General features: G+C 40.6%; 1 protein-coding gene across 1 annotated transcript in view; it reads right to left on the reverse strand.

Moving 5' to 3' along the window:
* Positions 1 to 19,651, reverse strand: part of crtac1b (cartilage acidic protein 1b) — a 67,099-nt gene extending 47,448 nt beyond the window's left edge. The window contains exons 1-4 of the mRNA XM_084391997.1: positions 19,587 to 19,651; positions 11,540 to 11,739; positions 10,437 to 10,633; positions 10,209 to 10,345 (exon numbers count right to left, since the gene is read on the reverse strand). Of these exons, the coding sequence (XP_084248123.1) occupies positions 10,209 to 10,345; positions 10,437 to 10,633; positions 11,540 to 11,739; positions 19,587 to 19,631 (579 nt within the window). The 5' untranslated portion in view covers positions 19,632 to 19,651. The remainder of the gene's footprint in view (positions 1 to 10,208; positions 10,346 to 10,436; positions 10,634 to 11,539; positions 11,740 to 19,586) is intronic.
* Between the last annotated feature and the right edge of the window lie 3,910 nt (positions 19,652 to 23,561).

The following is a 23,561-nucleotide window of genomic DNA, read 5'->3' on the forward strand; positions in this document are numbered from 1 at the left end:
AAGTCAGTGAAGTAGCCAAGCAAATGAACTTACGCACACAGTTTCAATAAAGACACCTACGATCCAACAGCATGGAAATGGTGAAATAAAGAAATATATACATAAGTGTATAAATATTAGCAGCTCGTGACCAGAATCCTAATGAGGCACAACAATGAAAATGTCAAATGCTCTCTGGTTTCTACATAACCGCCACTTCAGGTCAGAAAATACAGATTTTATAACTCATAATGGAGTTAAAACGCATGCTGCCCCAGTATGTATTAGCAGTTTTAGGTTTTAATGTCATGATTGCCATGTTTTTGCTTTGGTTTAATGTTCTTGCTCTGTTTATCAATACAAAATGGAGAAATTCTGATATCTGATAATTGACATTTTGTTCCAACTCATTTTTTGTACTATTGACTTTCTACTCCATGAGCTGAAAATAATTATTTAGGAAAGGTTACCACACCACATTGTTTTACCAATATTGAGTTTTAGTCAATATTTAATAGCCTAATTTGTGCATAAATAAATACATAAATGCATAAATGCAGGTATATATGGGGCACCTCTGTTTTAACGCATCTGAGCCCTATTAAACCAATTTTAAACTGAGAAAGCTATTTTGTTGCAGTCTCAACTGTAAATGTTTGCCCTTTTTATGTGCTATTGGGGGAGAAAACCTCAATAAGCACATAATGCAGGTAATCACTAACCCATGCAGATAGGCGAATGAGAGGACCAATCCATCTCCCTAGAAACAGGCCCATGTGTCTTCCAATTCACTTTGAATTGACAAATGAACATTTCAAGCAGAGAAAAACTACACATTGCATTTGAATATTAATGTCTCTGAAGCTGAAAGGAATACACAGGGGGGTGTATTGTGTGTATTGTTCTACAACTGTGGTGGCAGATGCTGTCATTTGCATTTATAGAAAAAGTCTAACTTCAATGTACTTCTTTGATGTATTCACAGGGGTAAACATATATATACAGTAGCCTACAGTATGCTTTGAGACACTGCTTAACTGTCATTTGGAGAAGTAGGCTATATAGGCTGGTAGGATCAAATGTGCATATTAGAATGATTTCTGAAGGATCATGTGACACTAAAGACTGGAGTAATGATGCTGAAAATTCAGCTTTGCCATCACAGGAATAAGTTACATTTTTAAATTGTATTAAAATATAAAACAAATATTTTAAATTGTACTGATATTTCACAATATTACTGTTTTTACTGTACTCTTTTAATGAAATAAAGGCAGCCTTGTTGAGCATATAGGAGACTTCTTTCAAAAACATTTTAAAAAAGAATGTTTTAAAAAATAAAATAAACAGCATTTATGCATCTTAATACCTTTCACACTCAAATAATGTATTGGCAATAAAATAAATAAATAAATAAATAACAACAGTTTGCATCTTTCTTTCTTTTTTGTAGTTATGACAACTTTGAGTGAAATTACGTTAAAGGGTACTCTCGCCAAAATGCAACCTAGACTATTTTTGTTAATCTACCTGAGGCAAATTTTGGTTTAAAAGCATAATTAGAATGGAACCGCCACTTTTAAGTTTGGTCGTATTTTCATTTTAGGTTAAAATGCCTTGTGAATGGGAGTGAATGGGGCACTTTTATGATAGCATCAAAAATCACTATTTTTAAAACACTAAGGAGGCTCGATACAACATGAAACTTGGCTCAAAGTATCACCAGGGGCTCTACAAATGAACTCGAGCATTGAGAACATTGATTGTGTACACAGAGTTAACTAAAAAGAAAGATTTTGAACAACTCACTGTAGCTGTGTCCGGCGGCATTTTGACAGTCAAAAATAGTCGATTTCCGAATGTGAATGAACTGACTCTGAATTTTAGTATTGTTTCTTATATGAGGATCCTTTTTTTCAAATACAAGGTCAATATCGATTTTCACTAACGAGAAAACAACAAATTACCCGTGAATTTATATTGAACTAAGCTTTAGGAGCTTTCCATCTTTACTCTCCTCCCTGTTACGGATATCGACTATTTTTGACTGACAAAATGCCGACGGACGGAAATGTCTCGGGTTACGACTGTAACCCTCGTTCCCTGAGAAGGGAGCAAGACGCTGCGTCGAGAATCGACACATTGGGGAACGCCTTCGGCGTGACGCGTCTGAAGTCTGTACAGAACTAGTCCAATCTCGATTGGTGTTGCGTCATGACGTCACTCGTGACGTCGCATGTGACGGTGATGCGGAAGCTATAAAAGGACGCCGGCACATAACCGCGTCAGCTTCTGATTGGTCGAAGCAAGTCGTTCTCAGGAGCGCGGGAAGTGTGGCCGAGGGACGCAGCGTTTCGTTCCCTTCTCAGGGAACAAGGGTTACAGTCGTAACCCGAGACGTTCCCTTTCGAGGGAACTCGCACTGCGTTGAGAATCGACACATTGGGGAACGAAATGCCCACTGCGCCACACTGAGAGACAAACGCCCTGGTGTGAAGCAATCTGGCACACTCAAGACGAGAGCACTTGTGAACCCGGTGTAGAGGGCAGATCCAGACTGTAGTGTCTTATGAAGGTGTGTGGGGAGGCCCAGCCGGCAGCATCACAGACCTCTTGAAGGGAAGCCCCTGCTAGCAGGGCTTTAGAGGATGCCACTCCTCTGGTTGAGTGGGCTCTTATTAACAGAGGCGAAGGCAAACCGTGCGCCTCGTAAGCTGAAGAAATAGCCTCTACTATCCACCTGCTGATAGTTTGTTTAGAGACAGGGGAACCCTTCTTAGGTGACCCAAAACACACAAGTAACTGATCCGACTTTCTCCAGCCCGAGGTTCTTTGGACATAGACCTCCAGGGCTCGGACCGGGCATAATAGGTGTAGCTTCTCTTGCTCATCCGACACATGTGGTGAAGGATGGAATGCCTGAAGAATCACAGACCGTGCCACATTTGTGGGCACCTTAGGTACGTAGCCAGGTCTGGGGTGGAGAATAGCTCTCACTCTGCCGGGAGCGAACTCGAGGCAAGAGGGAGCAACAGATAGTGCCTGCAGGTCGCCCACTCTTTTTAGTGAAGTAATAACGAGCAGGAAGGCTATCTTAAAAGATAAAAAATTCTCAGACACCTCGTCCAATGGTTCGAAGGGTGCCAGGGATAACCCTTCAAGAACCACAGCCAGGTCCCACGTGGGGACCCTGGACTGGACGACAGGCCTCAACCTCCTAGCTCCACGAAGGAAACGTACAATAAGTGGGTGTCTCCCCAAGGTGCCAACCCCTAACGGCATGTGGAAGGCAGCTATGGCCGCCACATAGACCTTAAGCATGGACGGGGAGAGCCCGTCAGAGAAACGACTCTGGAGGAACTCCAGCACTGAAGCCACTGGGCAATTAACTGGGTCCAACTGATGTTCTCTGCACCATAAATCAAATACATTCCATTTGAATGCATACAGTTTCCTCGTGGAGGGGGCTCTAGAGTTTAGGATGGTCTCAGCAACCTCAGCCTGAGAAAGAAGGTCCCTCCTGATCGGGATTTGCCACGGAGGGCCTGCTAGTAGAGACATGATGTCCAAAAACCATACTCGGGCCGGCCAGTACGGGGCTACTAGGAGCAAACTGATTCCGTACCTCCGGACCCTCTCTAGAACCCCTGGGAGCAGAGCGATCGGGGGAAATGCGTACAGACGTTGCCTCGGCCACATCTGCACCATGGCATCCAGTCCCAAGGGAGCTGGATGAGTGAGGGAGAACCAGAGTGGACAGTGGGTGTTCTCGTGAGAGGCGAACAGATCCACTTCCGCTTGGCCGAACTTCCTCCATATTAACTCCACCGTCTCAGGGTGGAGTCTCCATTCCCCGGGCCTCAGCCCCTGCCTCGACAGGATGTCTGCTCCCACATTCTCGTCCCCAGGGATAAACATGGCTCTGACTGAAAGAAGTTTGCCCTGGGACCACAGAAGAACCTGATGTGCCCATCTGCATAGAGCACGCGATCTCAGGCCCCCGTGTCGATTTATATATGAGACCACCGACGTATTGTCTGTTCGTACTAGAACATGATGGCCTCTGAGGTCCGGAAGGAAATATCTGAGTGCCAGAAATTGATGTGCCAAGAGAGATGGTGGTCCCTCCACGAACCCCTGGTGTAGCGACCTTCCATGACCGCTCCCCAGCCTGTGAGGGACGCATCTGTGGTCGCTATTTTTCTCTGACACAGTGCTCCCAGCACAGGGCCCTGGGACAGGAACCATGGTTTCTTCCACATCGTCAAAGAACAAAGGCATCTGCGCGTTACTTTGATCGTGCGAAATGGGTTCCCCCTCGGGGAAAACCCTCTGGTCCTGAGCCACCACATTGTGCCTGCATCGTCCCATTCCCATTCTACTCCCAGGAAAATAGTTCTCTGTAGAGGAATTAGTGAACTTTTCTTGACATTGAGTCTCAATCCCAAGCACCTTAGATGGTTTAGAACAACATCTCGATGTTGAACCGCCATCTCCTCTGATTGTGCTAGAATGAGCCAATCATCGATATAATTGAGGATACGGATGCCTTGAAGTCTCAAAGGAGCAAGAGCTGCATCCATGCATTTCGTGAAGGTGCGAGGTGACAGTGCTAGGCCGAATGGAAGAACTCTGTACTGATACGCTTTTGCCCCAAAAGCGAACCGTAGAAACTTCCTGTGTTGGGGCAGGATGGATATATGGAAGTACGCATCTTTTAGATCTATCGTGACAAACCAGTCCTCGGACCTGATTTGACTCACGATTAAGGGGATAGTTAGCATCTTGAACTTGAATCTCCTCAGAGACTGGTTCAGTACCCTGAGATCTATAATAGGACGTAACCCCCCATCCTTTTTGGGAACTATGAAGTACCGGCTGTAGAACCCGGCTTCCCTCTCTTGAGGAGGAACCAACTCTATGGCTTCCTTTGCTAGGAGGGACTGAACTTCTTGTTCCATGGCCTGACCCTGCTCGGGGCTGACAAGCGTGTGAATGACCCCGTTGAATTTTGGTGGACGATACTCGAACTGAATTCTGTATCCCTTTTCCACTGTACACAGGACCCACTGAGATATATTTTGAAGACCCTTCCAGGTGTCAAAATAATCTACTAGGGGGATCAGTCTGTCTGGACTGACCTCGGTTGTCATATTTTGGTTTCGGTGACCTGAAGCAGTTGACTGGCAGGAGCTAACCGAAATCATTTTTCTGCAGGCCTAGTGAGAGGGCGCAAAATCAGCAGGGCCGCAGTATTTTCGGGCGGACTCTGCGATTCACGTTTGCTGGAAACCGATGCGTCCCGAAGCGCGTTTAACGGCGGGAGGCAAACATCGATTTCCTGAGGGCTCCGCGAAGGAGCGGGATGTTGGTGCTCGATCGCGGGGGGGGGACACCCTCAGAGGCCTGCGCATCGCGTCAGAACCTCTTTGCCGAAGCCTTCCTCGTCTGAATGACAGTCCTCAGATCTGTCTTCGGCTTGGAGGACTTCGGCTGAGAGTGTTGCTTCTGGCTCCAAGCCTTTTGCGGGGGAGCACGAGAAGCAACACTCTCCTTCTGCACCTGCAGGTGTGAGGAGCTGGCGGCTGCCTCGTGGGACTGCCCCCTGGCAGCAGACCCATGAGACCTAGGACGACGGCGGGGGAAAAGATGTTTAAGGGCGGCTGACTGTCGTTTCGCCTCCTGAAACCTCTCGACAACGGTGTTGACGGCGTCGCCGAAGAGGCCGGAGGGCAAAATCGGGGCATTGAGGAGGAAGGCCCTGTCCTTGTCCCCGATGCCCGACAAGTTCAGCCACAGATGTCTCTCCGTAGCTACCAAAGCTGCCATGGAGCGACCGATGGCGTGGGCCGTCTCCTTGGTAGCCCGGAGAGACAAGTCGACCTCTCGACGCATTTCTTTAATGTCGTCGAGGGCGACCTCCCCACTGTCGTCCACCTCTTTGAGGAGGTCGGCCTAGTATGCCTGCAGGAGTCCCATTATGTGCAGGCATGCACCAGCCCGACCTGCCGCCATATATGCCTTCCCAACCAAGGCCGATGTTGTATGGCAGGGCTTGGAGGGAAGCGCCGGAGCTCTTAGGGACGATGTGGAATCGGGCGAGAGATGGGCAGCAAATGATTCTTCTACCCGTGGCATCGTCCCATAGCCCTTCTCTTTCGAGCCCAGGATGGAGGAATAGATGGACATTGGGGCCCGCAATTCGAGAAGAGAAGGGCTTGTTCCACGGTTGTGACCGGGCTTGCAGGAAACGTTCATCAAGTTTGCTTTTTCTTTTCTCTTCCTGCTTTTCCTGTGGCCAATCGATGTTTAATTTAGCCACAGTCCTGGTCACAACCTCCAGCAGCTCCTCAAAGGCAGGAGAATTGGGTGGCGAGTCCTCGCATTCTCCTGCGTCGATACTCAAAACATCTAGCTCCTCGTAGCCAGATAGTTCGAGTATAGGATCCTCCTCGTGGGCGGAAGAAGCCGCAGAGCGGGCTTCCGAACTCTGAGCAGGATCCATGGAGCTGGCCTCTGAATGCTGAGAAAGGGCAGAGGCCGTCTCAGCATCATCCGCCAACTCCATTTGCGATCCCCATGAATGCAGGCGCCGCACAGCCTCGGCAGACGCGGGACCCGATCCACGGGGAGCGCGAACCTGGCCTGATTCATCAAACAGGCTCAGGCGGGAGCGGAGCGTTCTCAGTGGCATTTGATCGCAGTTTGCACAGACAGCGCCCTCGAGCGCTGCCCGTGCATGCTCCACTCCCAAACAAACTACACAGAGCGAGTGTGAATCACCCTCGCTCAAATAGCGCGGGCAAGGGGACGCACACTGCCTGAACTGTTTGCTTTTGCTCGCCATACGAATAATAAGGGACAAACAACACCAAATAAGACATACAGCAGACACAGAACGCTTGCTGAAGACCAGAAAGCTGACGCGGTTATGTGCCGGCGTCCTTTTATAGCTTCCGCATCACCGTCACATGCGACGCCACGAGTGACGTCATGACGCAACACCAATCGAGATTGGACTAGTTCTACACAGACTTCAGACGCGTCACGCCGAAGGTGTTCCCCAATGTATCGATTCTCGACGCAGCGCGAGTTCCCTCGAAAGGGAACACAGTGAGTTGTTCAAAATCTTTCTTTTTAGTAAACTCGTTGTACACAAACAATGTTCTCAATGCTCGAGTTCATGTGTAGAGCCCCTAATGATACTTCGAGCAAAGTTTCATGTTGTGTCGAACCTTCTTAGTGTTTTAAAAATAGCGATTTTTGATGCTATCATAAAAGTGCCCCATTCACAAGGCATTTAACCTAAAAAGAAAATACAGTCAAACTTAAAAGTGGCATTTCCATTCTAATTATGCTTTTAAACGAAAGTTTGCCTCAAGTAGATTAACAAAAAGACCCTAGGTTGCATTTTGGCGCAAGTTACCTTTAACAAGCATTGAGTTAGAGGAACTTGATTTGTAGCATAAACACACATTTTTGTTGATTACTCAAAAAAATAATTCGCTCCAACTACCTGAGTTGTAGCCATGGAACCAATTAATCTCATCTATTTCAGTTCAAATCAACAGCTATCATAGCACATGCTAACATAACTTATTTAACATGTATATTTAATGATCAAGAAAGATTTTACTTGCCACAATGGCATTAGTGCAGTCAATGTAGTGTTTACCTTCTCTACTCTTCAATGGTAACCACAAAAACCTCAAGATTACAGAAACTCTTTTAAATGTCAAACATAACAGCATTAACAGGTATTTCCCTTCACTAAAAACAAATAAATTAACATTAAATTTCAACATTTATGCTCCTTATCCAGTCCTATGCAAGGCATGCTGGCAAATAGAAATCCACTGCCTAATTTCCGAAGTTATCAAGATGATTTCATTAAGTTACTACAACTAAATGTTTTTAAATAACTAATGAATGGAGAAATTACAGATTATATTAAATTGATGCAATTAACTCAACAAAATTATATTTGCAACTTAAAACAATAAATTCGATTTTTTTACTTGCAGCCATGCATTTATTTAAGTTGTGATAACAGGTCTCCTGAATTACTTTTTAGAGTACATTTGACACATCTGTGACCTTGTATGAATGCAGTTGGGAATAAATTAGGCAAACTCAACCATCTGCATCAGCAGTTAATTTCAACTTTGCGAAGTCACTAAGGGGATCGACTGCATAGCATCCAATGACAGGGCGATTTTTTTCCCGGCCAATTCAGTTCCATGAAGAGCAAACACATTTTGTTTTTATTTTTTCTTTCCAAACCTATTATAAGCCTGATCCTAAATCATTTAAATCATAAAATCATTGGTGAAATACTTTTAAGCAGCATCGTCTCACTATTATCAGCCCAGTCAAATGACTGCGGGTGAAAAAAATCCATTTCAATCCCTCGCAGCTCTACCCCAGGATTACTGAGCATCCTTCACTGCTGACTGCTCCACACAACAGCATGGCGTCCAGAAGTAATTACGAAAATATGCTGTTCAGCTTATTGTGTTTTGGACTAAATACAAATCATTGACATGTTTGGCCATTCATCATGCCGTCTGGGATTAGGTGAAGCACGGTCAGGCGGTGGGAGCTTTGATAACATGCGTGCAGAGAGACAAATTAAGGCTGCACTTCCCACCTAATACGTCTCCTTACAAAAAGAAACAAATGAGGCCTTGAGTTTTCTAATTATCACAGCACATGATTTAATGTCAGAGACAAATATCGCAGATCGCTGGAAATGAACATTGGTTGGCTGAGAGGGGCAGGACTCAACGCTGATGGCGGACAGTAAATGATGGCCGTAGAAGATTTTGAGTCTGTGAGGGTGAAATGATCAGTAATGAGATGTAAACAGACACTCAACACCCTCAAGAACTCACTTTCCTTCAGATTCAACATGCTGCTCTTCTGTAATTCTGTTGATGATCAATACATATTGTATCTCTGGCTGCAACTTACTATTCACATTTTCTTCCCATACATTTCGACCTAGGAATTTCCATGATTTTCAGTCATTCATGATTACTGGATTTCTAAAAAGCATTTTATTCATGCTGCACTCAGGAAGAGCAATTTCTAATCTATGAAATGTTTTAGAGCTGAGCATAACCAGAAAAGTTTATATTCACCGCAGCAGTGGTTCTCAAACAAAAATGAGACATGTTTGACCACGTATTAATGCACAAGTAGAAATGAAAAATAAATCAGCTTATCAACTTTTAAAAAGGAGGAGAAATCCACATTTGTATTATTAATTCATCTGTCACTTGAAACTAGCCAAATTAGGAAGATGGGCAGGTTGCTTGACATCCCTCATTGAAAAAATAATAATTATAATATTTTTGACTGCAGATTCTGGTTCTTTTGTAACCAGAGTTTGAAATGAACTTTTTCACTCACCGGCCAATTTGGCTACTACATTTTTAAGTTACCGGCCATTCATAACTTCTACTAGCCAAAAATAAACCAGATTAACTACATCACAGTTTATATAGATATAAAATTAAATTTGGATTTCATACATTAATTTCTTTTTCAAATAAAATCCTGTCTCCAGCCATCTCCTCCCTTCCTCTTTTATCCTCTTCCTTTTCAGGTAAAAAGTATTTTAGATGGACAGATCAATACAGTACAAAGAACATCAATAAAATGTAGGATGCTGGAAAATAACAATGTCTTTCCTGTTAACCAAATGCTTTTTAATCTTCGCTATTTCTTGAATGAACAAGCGCGCATGACGGGCATGTTCAAGTAAACCATATAGGCCTATGAGCAGATTCTGCGCAATACGCTGTATTTAAGTGAGTATTTAAGTGAGTAAACATAATAATAAGTAACAGGCCAAATTGGTTAGTGATTAGACAGCGTTACCCCCCACAGTTGATTCGGGTGTTAATTTCAAACCCTGTTTGTAACACAGATACACATGGTTTGTGCAGACCACAATGTGTTTAAATTGTGTCACCACTTGATGTCTCACTTAAACCAGATAACCATGGCACTATCAAATTTCCCATAACTCTTCCATTAGAAATCAATGTAGAAATCCCTGAAAACGATAGGAATCTTGATCTGAGATGATCTTCAAGATTTTGTAGGAAAACATACAAATTATTGCTTTTTCCACCTGGCTGGTTTTACTTGAGGAAAACATTTTCGCTCGGGATGAAGTGGCAAAAGCTTTCATTTAACGCATACTTTAGTAGAGGTGTTACCTTTCTGTCCACACATGCGACTGACCGGCCAGCCACACGATTGGCAACGTCTCTGTGTTCATTTATGTCATCGTTGAGGAGATCCTCAAACCGTCCGTTACGGAACTTAAAGAGCTTGTCAGTGTACGTTGCTCTACCTGCATGAAATGACAAGAACAATTACATGAAACTAACATCCATTTACTTTACCATTATCTCCAGAGCCTCGTTCATTAAACCGTTTCATACCTGAGAAGGCATTATTAGTGTTAAGGACGTAAATTTCCTCCCTGCCATCACCATCTATGTCACATGCTGTCACTCCGATGGCATTGCCGTGTCGATCTCTGAGTGCATAATATGGAGAACTGCGGTTGTCAACTGCAATGTTTAAAAGCCTCTTCTTAAACTTGTCGTACTTTAACACCAGATTTGGGCCATTGTAGCTAAAGAGAAAAAAGTAGAGAACACATATAAGTTAGATATTTAAAACCAACTAACAAAGAAGACAACAGTTCTTACTCAGTAGTTATGTCTTATATGTGTTTGTTTACATATTTAATACTATATAAATAGTGTATTATATAAATATTTTTAATTAAAATATAATATTGAATATAGTAAGATTTACTAAAAAACATTATAGGCCTACATTATATACCCCATTGGCTTTTTTTCTTCTTCTTTGCTTCAAGCCTGATTGTTGTTAGATTTATGTTTAAAACAAGAAAAAAATTTATTGGCATAGGAAAAGTAAACTTAATTCGAAATGCATTCTCTGAAAACTCAACTCAAAGAAAAACATGCCTTGAAGGATTACTATAAAACCATATTCCATTAATTTAGTCTCCTGTTTCCAACAACGCACATCCTTGTTGGTGCATTTCACTGACCTGTAATCCCACAATTCAACCTCGGCTGTCATTTAATAGAAGGAAAAACAAATTCTAGTTTCCCTAGAGATACAATTCTGTCAGTTGCACTTCGTTTTAGTCTTGAGCACAATTCAAACAAAACAATGAACTCTCCAATTACATCTTTTATCATCAACATAAATCCGCTGAGATCCAAACCATTTCACAAATGGTTTACAAATAATCCCAATTAATTGCTTTGACATTTCTGTTTCTCCTAGAAAATATTACTTTCAAGCTCCAAACTGAGGTAATGTTCTTGGCCAGTATCTGTTCTGTGTCAATATTCCAAAAATGTAAGTTCACTCAAACGGCACAAAAGGACCATTTAACTTCTAGACACTGATTAAGTATTTTCTCGAAAGAAACGTAATGTCATAAACGCTTCACGTTCCCATGTGATTGGGAATCCAATCATGAGAGGACCACAGCACTCACCCTGAGACAAACATCTCCAGATCTCCGTCTCCATCCACGTCAGTGACAGCCACGCCGTAGTTGAGCTGCGTTGGGTTATTCTCATAGTCCGGGGGGAAAACACTCTGAGTTACTGAGGCAAACATGGGTTCAGTCCGCTGACCCCAGGACAGTCCAGACACACCCACAGTGAGCAGTAATATCCACACCGACATTGTTATCTGTGAAATTCATCAAGTTTTATCAAGAATAAATCACTCTCTAGAATGAAACTATGACAAGATCACCATCATACTTACCTGTTGATCTGTGAAAAACTCTTTCATTGAGGTTATGACTCACTCAAGAGAGAGGAACTGTAAAACATCCTGAACTGAGCCACACAGTCGAGATATTCCACTTTCATTGAGTTTTGGGAGACTGAATTGCTTTCTACAGTGTTAAGAGGCAATTACCTTCCCAACATTACACTCACCGGACAGAGACATAAATACAGAAACTGCAGACATGTGACAGGTCAGAATGGACCAAATTAAGATCTGAGAGTAGAAGCCATTTCACTGCACATGAGACAGACATTTAGGACGGCAAAATCCATATGTGACAGAGAAGGACGTGATCTTTCTGTCTATCTATGTTCAGGGGCATTTCCTCCAAGGAAGCAAGGGAGTGCCTCCTCAAAAAATGGAATAAGAAAATTTAAATAAAACAACGCAATACAAAAAATGACATTAAAAGGTGTATAAATCACCTTTGGGGAAAGTCAAGTGAGAGGAGGCAATGATTGGATATGATTGGTTATGATTGGTTTGTGCAATAATTCCAGCCTCTTGTTTTCGTGCACGTGCGTGTTCGCGGATCGGTCTGAATGAACAAAATCATGTCGTTGGGAAGACTAATTAAAAAGTAAGTAAACAACTCACCCACTTAGTGATAATAGGAAATTAAAGTAACAGAGATTGTTTTGGCTTTACAGCAGCTCTAGAATAAAGTTATTGTCCAGCTAAAGTTAATTTGGTTGATTCACTTCCATCGCAACGATCATTAGTTATTAACTTATGGGCCGCTAACACGACACCATTCTAACAGAAAACCCTAAAGTTCTCTCTGCTCAAACTTTTAAAAACGCTAACCTGTGAGAACACTGATGGCATGCACATGCGTATTACGAGTTCAGTCTATATATCTAGTATGCACGTTTGAATATATGTGCGCAGGCATGTAGTCCTTCTTTACAAAACAACCCTCAACAAACTACTTGTCTGGCCTTAAAATTTATAATACAGAATTTGTATCGCTTCTGCGTAGCCACGCGAACCGGAATTATCCCGACAACCCTTTATCTGTAGAGAGGTAAAGGGAGGGGAGGGAGGCCTTAACAGGGGAGAGACTAGTTGACACTTCAGGACTGCGTTGTCGTCATGTCCAGACGCAGGTCCTTCATCAGATCTGGATACGGCCTGGATCCGGCGGACTGCGGTAAACCTCGGGATAAACAGAAAGACTAATATTAACGTAGACGCCATCCTTCTTATGATGTAACAAGTACATCAGGATTTATGGGAAGTGTTTCCGGTTCCGGCTGACCTAATCTATGCAGCATTTAATTATAAAAGCCTATAGTGTGTTATGTGTATGCTAGGTCAAAGAGATGTGTTTTAGTCTAGATTTAAACAGAGTGTGTCGGCTTCCCGGACAATGTTAGGAAGACTGTTCCAAAGTTTTGGTGCTAAATAGGAAAAGGATCTACCGCCTGCAGTCGATTTTGATATTCTAGGTATTATCAACTGGCCATAATTTTGAGATTGCAATAGTCGTGAAGGACTATAATGCGTTAAGAGCTCGCTCAAGTACTGCAGAGCTAAACCATTTAGTGCTTTATAAGTAATCAGCAATATTTTAAAATGTATACAATGTTTAATAGGGAGCCAATGCAGTGTTGACAGAACTGGGCTAATATGGTCATACTTCCTGGTTCTGGTAAGAACTCTAGCTGCTGCATTTTGGACCAGCTGTAATTTGTTTATTAAGCGTGCAGGGCAACCACCCATAATAGCATTATAATAATCTAGCCTTGATGTCATGAACTTCCGGTGTTTACCGAACTTTGATTCGAAAATAAGTTGATTATTGAACAACTGAACATCAGCTCACAAATAAAATATATTGTTTAAATTGTACTGCCTTTAGTTATTATTTTTGGAATAAATGTAAAAAAAAGAAAAAGAAAAGTGCTTAAAAACACTAACTTGATGAGATGTTTTATTTGGTATTAATAAATAGAACATTAATTACATAGTTAACGTAAAAATACAAAATAGAATTTATTATACATTTATGTATTTGAATCTTTTAAGACAATGTAAAACTGACATGAACATTTATGTTGTTCCCAAAACTGCTCAGTTGTTCACCATTGAATACATAGCAAATTCCACGTATGAACATAAATAAGTGAATGCAAACATATAGCCAGGTCTTATAGCCAGGGGTGCACATAACTGGTGCGCATGCTCTGGTAGTTTTTTTTTCTTTTCTCCATTTTTCTCCATCTCTGGTAAGATAGCAATCATGATGATGTGTGTTCATTAATTAGATCATTAGATTAATAGGGGTGCAATGGATCGCAGTTGATCCGTATTTATCAGGCCCCACAGTTCGGCACACAATGTGATTAACTGCTAAGTTTAATCATCATAGAGTGAAAGTTTATCATTTGGACTTGTTTTGTCTTGCCAATTAACACATTCAAACGATTTTAAACATGGAAGAAGAGACAAAAATCAGGACTCGCGCAATGTTATCTTTGATGTTATCAGCCACGCCCGAAGCACGTGCACGCAGAGAGAGAGAGAGAGAGAGAGAGAGAGAGAGAGAGAGAGAGAGAGGCGCGCTCAAACACCAAATTGATTCCTCTTTTGCGTTCACTTGCGCTTGAACAGACGCATAAACTTATGAAAAAAGAATGTCAAAATATCTGTCTCGGCAAGTATTCTCTCGTATTTGTCATAAGTGAACAGTTGAGAAAGAATCCGGATGTGTGTCAGTATATTCGGTCCGTGCATTTGATCTTAAAGTGACAGCAGCCTAATATTCCTCCTGTTGTCTGTGTCATTAAAGGGATAGTTCACCCAAAAATGTAAATTACCCCATGATTTACTCTAGCTTGGTTCTACCAGACTCTCGTACATTTCATTTGTACAGAGAGTCTGGCCTCTCTCCATTGACAAGCGTTAACTTCCTTGTAGGCGGGTACTCTGTTGAAGTTTAAAACTATTGGATCTGACCAGAGTCACTCTGGATCTGCCATAACCAATTGCTAACGTTTGGTCGTTATGACGTATGTCAACTCAAACTAGCGCACGATCTCAACGTCATCGTTCTCAGCCACTCCCTCTGTTCGCTGATTGGACCGGTTAAAAATTTATTGGAGAAAACCAAAGAATACACCACAATCCCAGACGGAGTTACTGAAGGAAAATGAAATTGAGCGGAAGTACGTAGGAGGGCGGAGCCAGGCTAGATTTACTCACCCTATTATTATTATTATTATTATTTTACCAGGAAGTCTCATTGAGATCAAAAATCTCTTTTACAAGAGAGACCTGGCCAAGGTAGCAGCCATACATAAACAACATATAAAAGTGCTACATACAAGGTAGCAGCCATACATAAACACAACATAGTAAAAAAAAGATATACATTCATACATACATACAATCATGCAAAAATCATTCAAATACAAGGACCTCTCAAGAAAAACAACTACATGTCTCCTTTACCACATTTTTTATGATGGTCTTACATTTATTTTAATTTTGTATATGACATTCTTCTTTCAGACGAATACAATCGGAGTTATATAAAAAAATGTCCTGGCTCTTTCAAGCTTTATAATGGCAATGAATGGCCGTTTATGTTTTGAAGTCCATAAAAGTGCATCCATTCATGATAAAAGTGATCCACGCGGCCCTGGGGGGTTAATAAAAGCGATGCGTTCGTGTAAGAAAAATATCCATATTTAAAAATGTATCGACTAAAATAACTAGCCTCCGGCAGACGGCCTACGCAAGTCGACTTACGTCAAAAGAGTAACACTTGACGATGTATGACGTAGGATGTAGGAGTAGCGTCAGCTTTGACGCCTCTCACGTTTCAAACAAACAGGGCTGGGCAACAAACTCAAGCACCTCCGACAATTCTCGTTTTAGACTTCTAATTCGTGACTGGTGTATTGTTTTGCTCTATCCTCTGCGCTTCTGCGTTCGTCAATGCGTCATGCGTCATGTCAAAGGTTACTCTTTCACCGTAAATCGATGCGTACGGCCGTCTGCCGGAAGCTAGTTATTTAGTCGATAAAGTTTTAAATTAGGGCTGCACGATTTGGGGAAAATGTCATATTGCGATAATTGAGGTCAATATTGCGATTGCGATATAATAAACAACTTGCTTGGTTCTCAAGGAAAATAAATGCACACACAGATCAGTGATAATCTGCCTAAAGAAAAAAGTTCTTTAGTCAAGAGCAGTGAGTGTTTTTCTCTGTTTCCTTTGTTCTTTGATTAACTTTAGCGACAGATATAATTAGTGGCTACTGTGTACTGTCCCTTTAAGACCAGTCGCTGCTGTCACAGACGCGGATCTCACACGCGCCTCATTCTCTCACGAGTCATCACAACTCTTCAGTCATAAGACTACTCTTATGTTATGAAGATACTCGACAAAAAGACATTTTGGCATAATTGTGTGTGTTATTGTTCGTTCAAGCTCGAAAGAGAACTGTATTCTGGCATGCTGTTTTGTGCGCACGCACGATATTAGCGCGAGACTTTAGAACTGTGTGTCAAAGTCAGGACATTCACAGGCAGCGCGTTCATTTTGGCATACATGTTATATGTATATGTTATAATAATGTGTTGTTCGTTCTGCCGCGAAAGAGAACTTGATACTGGCACGCGTCTATCTGTGGGTCGTGTGTATGTATGTATGTATGTGTGTGTGTGTGTGTCAGGACAGGAGGACATTCACAGGCAGCGCATTCTTTTCTTTTTTTTCTTATCGCGCATTAATGGTTTAAAAGCATTTGCATGAATAAGAGCGGGATCATGTAACACTAGCCAAAGGATGCCAAAAATTAACAGATGCTGCGTTAATTGCGTTAACAGCGCTAATTTGTTTATTTAATATAAAATCGCAGCATTTTGCGTCATATAATCGCGTAGGCTTGACATCGCGATCGCGATTGCGATACGATTAATCATGCAGCACTATTTTAAATATGGATATTTTTCTTACACGAACGCATCGCTTCGCTTCAGAAGGCCTTTATAACCTCCCAGAGCCGTGTGGAGAACTTTTATCATGAATGGATGCACTTTGATGGACTTCAAAACATAAACGGTCATTCACTGCCATTATAAAGCTTGGAAGCATTTTTTTTATATATAACTCTGATTGTATTTACCTGAAAGAAGAAAGTCATATACACCTAGTATGCCTTGAGGGTGAGTAAATCATGGGGTAATTTTCATTTTTGGGTGAACTATCCCTTTAATATTAATCATAAAAAAAAAACATCATCATCATCATCATCGCATTATTATGTTCGAGAGAAAAGATAACAATCACATTGTGAAGGATAAGTCTGCGTAAAGTTTGAGTACCAAACAGCATCTCCAGGTGCTCCCTTGAGAACCAGACCGAAAAAGTTACAGTATGTGCACCCCTGCTTATAGCCCTAATTGTAAAATGACAAGTCCGTCCAATCATTTTCCTTTTTTTCCCCCCAGTGGAACACAGTAGTAGTTTTTTACAGAATATCCAAGCTGGTTTTATTGATACAATGAAAATGGTGAACAAGCAACATTTTCAAGGTGAAATTTTCAATGAATAGCAACTTAAAAATGTGTTTTTTCTTCACACAAAGCTATCATACAGAAGCACTGAAACACTTCCGGTTTCAGAAGATTTGGAATATGGAAAACGGGGCTTTTAGTCTTTTTTGGAGTTTGACAGTCCGGGTCTTCATACAATTTCATTGTTAGAGAACAGCTTGAACATTCTACTAAAGATCTCCTTTGGTGTTCCACATACTGTATAGGAAAGTCAGCCATTCAGGTTGAAATGACATAAGGGTGAGTAAGCAATGACAATAATGTTAATTATACGCTGTAAGAAAAATATCAATAGAACAACATAAAGGTACCGGTAATGTGCTGCCAAGGTATAATCCGTTAATTTACGGATTTTTCCTTTTACCCTAAAACACAACACTAATATTTCGAAATACAGGTAAAACACCTGAGAAAAATCAATATGGAAAGTTCATTCATTTGGCCCTATTTGTATGTACCTCTCAGAGTATAGGGGAAGACAAAATCTGGATTCAGACAACGGCATTTGTGCAGTATGGCAAGGAAAGAGAGATGACATGCTCAAGCTGGTGAGAAACACAAAGAGGAGAGAGATGAGTGTATGTGTTTGCAGTAACGATTTCAAAAAATATGCATGCCCCAACTCCTCTAATCAACCCATTGAACTCTAACATCAAAGCCATGTAATTAATTTAGATTAAGATTGTCTTAATATACGCTCCTCTGTTTGAGATGAAAGTGTAATCAAAGCACCCAAATAAGTATTGTATTAGTCATATTACTGGACCAAAGGTTTGAGCACAGTGATAATTTGAGTGTTGATGACAGAATGTACATAGTCAGACTGATTAAAGGCCTCAGCAGAGGTTGTCACTTTGTTCTTCTTTACTGTCCTATATTATAGCATTATTTTACCCATTTCATATTAATAACTCAGTGCAAAACAGCCAGGGCAGAAACAGTAAAAGCAGAGTAAACATGTCATTTTATTGTTATTTATTTAGTGTTTAACACTGCGAATGGAATGGATAAGGGCAGTGGAACACCAGTGCTCTGAGAGTACCTTATGTACTGTCATCTCTCATCGTAACACGATGATGTAAAAGCTTCTCGGATGAGGTGAGAGCTGGATGTGTTCCAAAGTAAAAGAGTCTTCATATCTACGGGGTCATAAATCCAGAGAAAGACAGGCAGAGGAACCACAAGAAGAGGTGAATCTGTCCTTGCACCAGCTCTTCATCTCGAAGAGGCAGTTTGACTAAATAATGCGATCAGCTCCATCTCACTGCAGCTATCACACAATACGGTTACAACTGAGATGTTAGATGATATGCCTTATGATCTTTATGAAAACCTCCCCCGGTATGTTTCATACAACTATTGAATCAAAGTTTGTAATGTATCTGTATTATTCAAATGATTCAATAATTACAGAAATTAATAATGTGGAACCATAAACTCTCTTTCTTTGTATTTTTTTGCCTGTGACCTATCAATGTGGAACCATAAACTCTCTTTCTTTGCATTTTTTTGCCTGTGACCTTCACCTCGTAAATTATAGCCTATTTTACTCTCATCTTGAGTGTGTGTTCATGCATTTCTGGACTCTGATCGGACTGCGACAAACACCAGCACAGTCAGTCCCTCAAGCATCTTTCATCTTACGACAAGACACTGCTTTAAAGTAAACTTAGAGAAAATAGACAGCTTCTCATCCCTGATGATAAAAAGAAAGAACAAAAATCTGGGTCGAAATGAAGGTGATGGAGGTGCCCTGAATTGAATAAAGTTTCATGATGTGGTTTTGTAAAAAAAAAAAAAAAAAAAAAAAAAATGCATTTGAAAATAAACTAATTATTATTATTATTATTATCAAAGTACGCATGCAAAGCAAAGCAAAAATAATGGTGATATAAAAAAAATGAAAAACATTCTTTTGATGTTGTTACATATTTGTTTAAAAAGTCCGATGAGCAGAGCAAGTGAAAATAGTAGTAAATAAAGCAAAATCAAGAAGCATATCGACCAGAAACTGACCATTCTCTTGCGATCTCCCGAACCTTTATCCATACAGTTATCACATCTCATCTGATCGGCTGAGAACATTTAATTAGATGCGCAGTGAAAGATCAGATCAAAGGAGCCGCTTCTAACTTCAAAGCCGCTGCGGCAGATATGAAAGCATCGGTACTTACATGAATGAAAGTCCAGCGCCGCTCATAAACGACTTCCCTCCTCATAGATTAAGAGATTCCCTGTGGACCTTGAGTTTGTGTCTTAGTGATTTTACACAACTTCCCAAGAATTTGCTTTATGAAATCAGCTGTGTAAGAATCTATCCAATCACAAGCCCCTCCGGTGAATATTTAAAGGAGGCAGCCAATGACTGCGTTGGAGGGCGGAGCTATGCATGCGTAAAGACCCTTAGCTGAGGCTTCCTACTTAATAATTCAAAAGCACGGTTCTGACACACAGAAGAGGAATTTGACACGATTTTGAATACGTATATATATATTTATATTTGAATAACAATTGCACTTAAATAATCTGTTACTTTGAGAAATAAGCCATCTCACATTGTGTGCTTTCTTGCATATTAATTGTGAAAAAGCCATTTTCTTAATTAGAGTGCTGATTGCCAGACTTATGATCATATAACCATTTTATGAGAACATTTTATGGATCCATGCCATTTATAGAAAAGTAACGGCTCATCTGCTGTCTTTAGGATGTTGGCAGAAGTCCACCTTCTGTATCTTTTTTTTTTTTTTAATGCTTTAAAGAAAATTCTCCAGCATAACCTTTTATAGCAAGACAGAAAACTCAAGCTCACATTCAAACGTACAATCTCACAATTATGGCTTAAATACATCTTTGAGTGGGGTTAAATTAAAATCAAATGTTCCTTGATATGTTAATAATAATTTTTCAATAAAAGCATACTGCACTTTACAGATCTCAAAACTTAATCCTTAGTCCAAAAAAGCTAATTATTGACAGAGCTGTAAAACCTCTCGTTCTGAAATCCCTGGATTTCCGATTTTAGATATCTGAAATATTAAGTTATGACTGCCCACATGTCAGTGATTCCCAATCATCTCATATTCAGACAGATATTATGTACTAGATTAAGTACAGTCTGTCAATACAGTTCAGCCATAATCGCTAAATAAACTTCCATGCAAAGCAGAGTGGACAGTACTTGTTTTACCCTGAAGGGGCGATATTCTGCGATACTAATTGACTGTACATTGTCCCTCTTATTACACATCTACTTAACAAATAAATAATACACAGACATGAAATATTGATCTGATCTGAAGCTTGAAGTTTGTTTTATACAAGGCCCACAATCATTTCACTCCAATTTTATCAGTTTGTGTGGCATATTTTATGCTAGCAAGCACATGTTGTTAGCATTCTAGAAAAAATGCAGCTGTTCTACTGGTAGAAAGTGAAAGAAAGAGAAAATATAATTCCAGTGTCATTTGTAAAGTAATAGATATTTGCATAAAAGAACAAATTGTGTTACCAAAAATGGTAACCTACAAAACTCCAAAGTAGCAGAAATGGTTTTCAATCATAATATAAAAGAACAAATTAAATACTAGTCCAAGTCTTGCCCTTTGTCATCTTGCATACAAACAAAATAATATTTAATTTAGCCCAAAATCACACAAAATATACTCTAATTTCAACATTTAGGGTACGTTTACGTTTATGTACAGACGACACCATTGTCAATATCCCCATTCATATGGATCCGCGAAAACGACAAAAAAACCCTGTATTCTGCTGCCAGGCCGTTAGATGGCAATGAAACACTATAGACTGAACACGTAATATGCATGTGCATGACGTCATCGTCTTCAGAGATTCACGTTTTTGTTGTTCACATGGGATAACGTTTTCAAAAACGTGCACTTTGAAACTCGTTTTCAAAAGTTTGTGTTTTCAGGCACCCAAAACGTTGTTGTCGTGTAAACGAACAGCCAAAACACTTACAAATCTTTACGTTTTTAGTTGAAAACGGTGTCGTGTAGCACCTTAGGCTGATTCCGAAATTGCATACTTCCCTAATCCCTACCATATGGAAGGCGAAAAAAACAAATTCACAGTACTAATAAAAAAGTAGGCAAAAAATGACCTACTACTTCCGGCGAGATTCTGAAGTGTGCATACAATGGACACTTTACTATCCCATGAGACCACAGGAGAGGATTTGTGAATGGCAGTGATGCGAAACTGACGCTGGTAGGTCACATGATAGGGACAACATGGCGAATGTAGTACGTCCAGATTACATTCATACTACACACACTACACACTACATACTACACACATTCATCCTAAAACAAACTTTTTTTGTTGTCGTGAAGTAATTACTTATTCAAAATAAGTACCTACTCAAGAGAGTTTGTGATTTCGGCCACAGACCCCCAAACAGCCCCACGCAAAACATTAGGAACCACTTTAAAATAATGTCAATAACAGTATTTCTGTAATCTCAGCACAAATGGTTTGAGTAAAAATCCCAGTTTTTCATAAGGGGACATAAGTCTTAAAGGGTGTTTAACACTCAGGGTCAGAGAGAGTTAGTTTGGATTTAGTTTTTGGCACAAATCTGCTAACATTATATGTGGATGATAATATATTTCAACATGATCTCAAGACCAATTTGTACGAATTCGTACAAGTGATAAAAAGGTGGCTAATTCGTATGAATTCGTACGACCTCACTCGTATGAATTTGTACGATTTGTCTAAACCCAGGGGTGGGGTCAGGGGTAGGTCATTCGTATGAATTCATACAAATTGGGCAATTCGTAAAATATGTACGATTTAGCAAAAAACGCACTAATTCGTACGAGTGAGGTCGTATGAATTCGTACGAATTAGCCACCTCAGGCTGTATACTTCAGTACATAAAAAGAGTGTCACTTACAGCTGAGAAGACTGGTAACAGTAAAGCATTCTCAGGTTAAGTATCTTGTTCCCTGAACAAAGCAAGGCTTTTCAATTCATTAAACTTTAATTAAGGCTCCCAGATGTTCTTTCTTTCTTTGCTTTGTTCATTTGTTGTCTTTACACTTCAGTGTACACTTTGACCTGCACAACATCATCTGTCATTACAGGCACTGCATACATGTCGAGACCCATTCTTTCTCATAGAAGAACTTCTCAACCCCTACAAGAAACGATCCACAATGGCTCAGCCATCCTTGAATGAAGCCAATTACCTTTCTGAAGACACCTGATGTGATCCCATCGCCAATGAAATTCAAAGTTAGATCACAGCGATTGGATGTAGCATGCATTGCCATAACCCTTTCCCCCACGTGCCCCATTTGACCTTGCTTGCAAGCTCAGGGTTAGTTTGTGGTGTAAAGTGTCCTTTACTGCTGTTCTGATTTTCTGCGGCAGGGTTTATCTGCTCCATTAGGATTTGTTCTCTGTAGATTAGCATGAATTTGAGATTTGAAACGAGAAAAGCACCTGCTTGGATCTAGTATTCGGTTTAACCTTTAGAAAATCCATGCATCACCTTCTTCTGACAGCACAATACAATGTCCTTGGCAGATTCCTGTGGGCTTTCAGTGTACCAAACAGCTGATGGATGCCATCGTGTGTCTCCTGCTCTCCCCAAACGCACAATCATCATTGGCTCTCGTAATGCATGACACTACAGGCCGAATCTATACAGAAGAATCACTGGCAAAATGAGTCCCGCCGGGTCAAAACCAGGAAATGTGACAAAGCCTTTTAAGTTAATTAGTGCACTGTAAGCTGCAACTGAACTACGTGCTAAAAAGCAATTAATGCATTTGTTTTGTTTGAATGAGATGCGATTGATTTTCAGAAGGCGATTTTAGTGATTTAAGTACATTGTGTTGTTCACAAGCAGTGGTGGACAGTATACGAAGTAGAATATTTTTCAAGTATCTGCACTTTATCTGAGGATTTTTATTTTGGGAAACTTTTACTTTGACTTCACTTCATTCCAAAGCACAATATCGTACTTTATCATACATTAAAGTACTTTTACACATTTACTCAAGTTAAATTGAAAAGGAGGATTAAATTCAATTCAGTTTTATTGGAGTATTATTTTAATAGGGTACTCAAGTATTTGATGTATGCATCGTCTACCACAAGCTATTGCATATATA

The sequence above is a fragment of the Rutilus rutilus genome (assembly GCF_951802725.1).
Source record: "Rutilus rutilus genome assembly, chromosome: 20".
Taxonomy (NCBI): Eukaryota; Metazoa; Chordata; class Actinopteri; order Cypriniformes; family Leuciscidae; genus Rutilus; species Rutilus rutilus.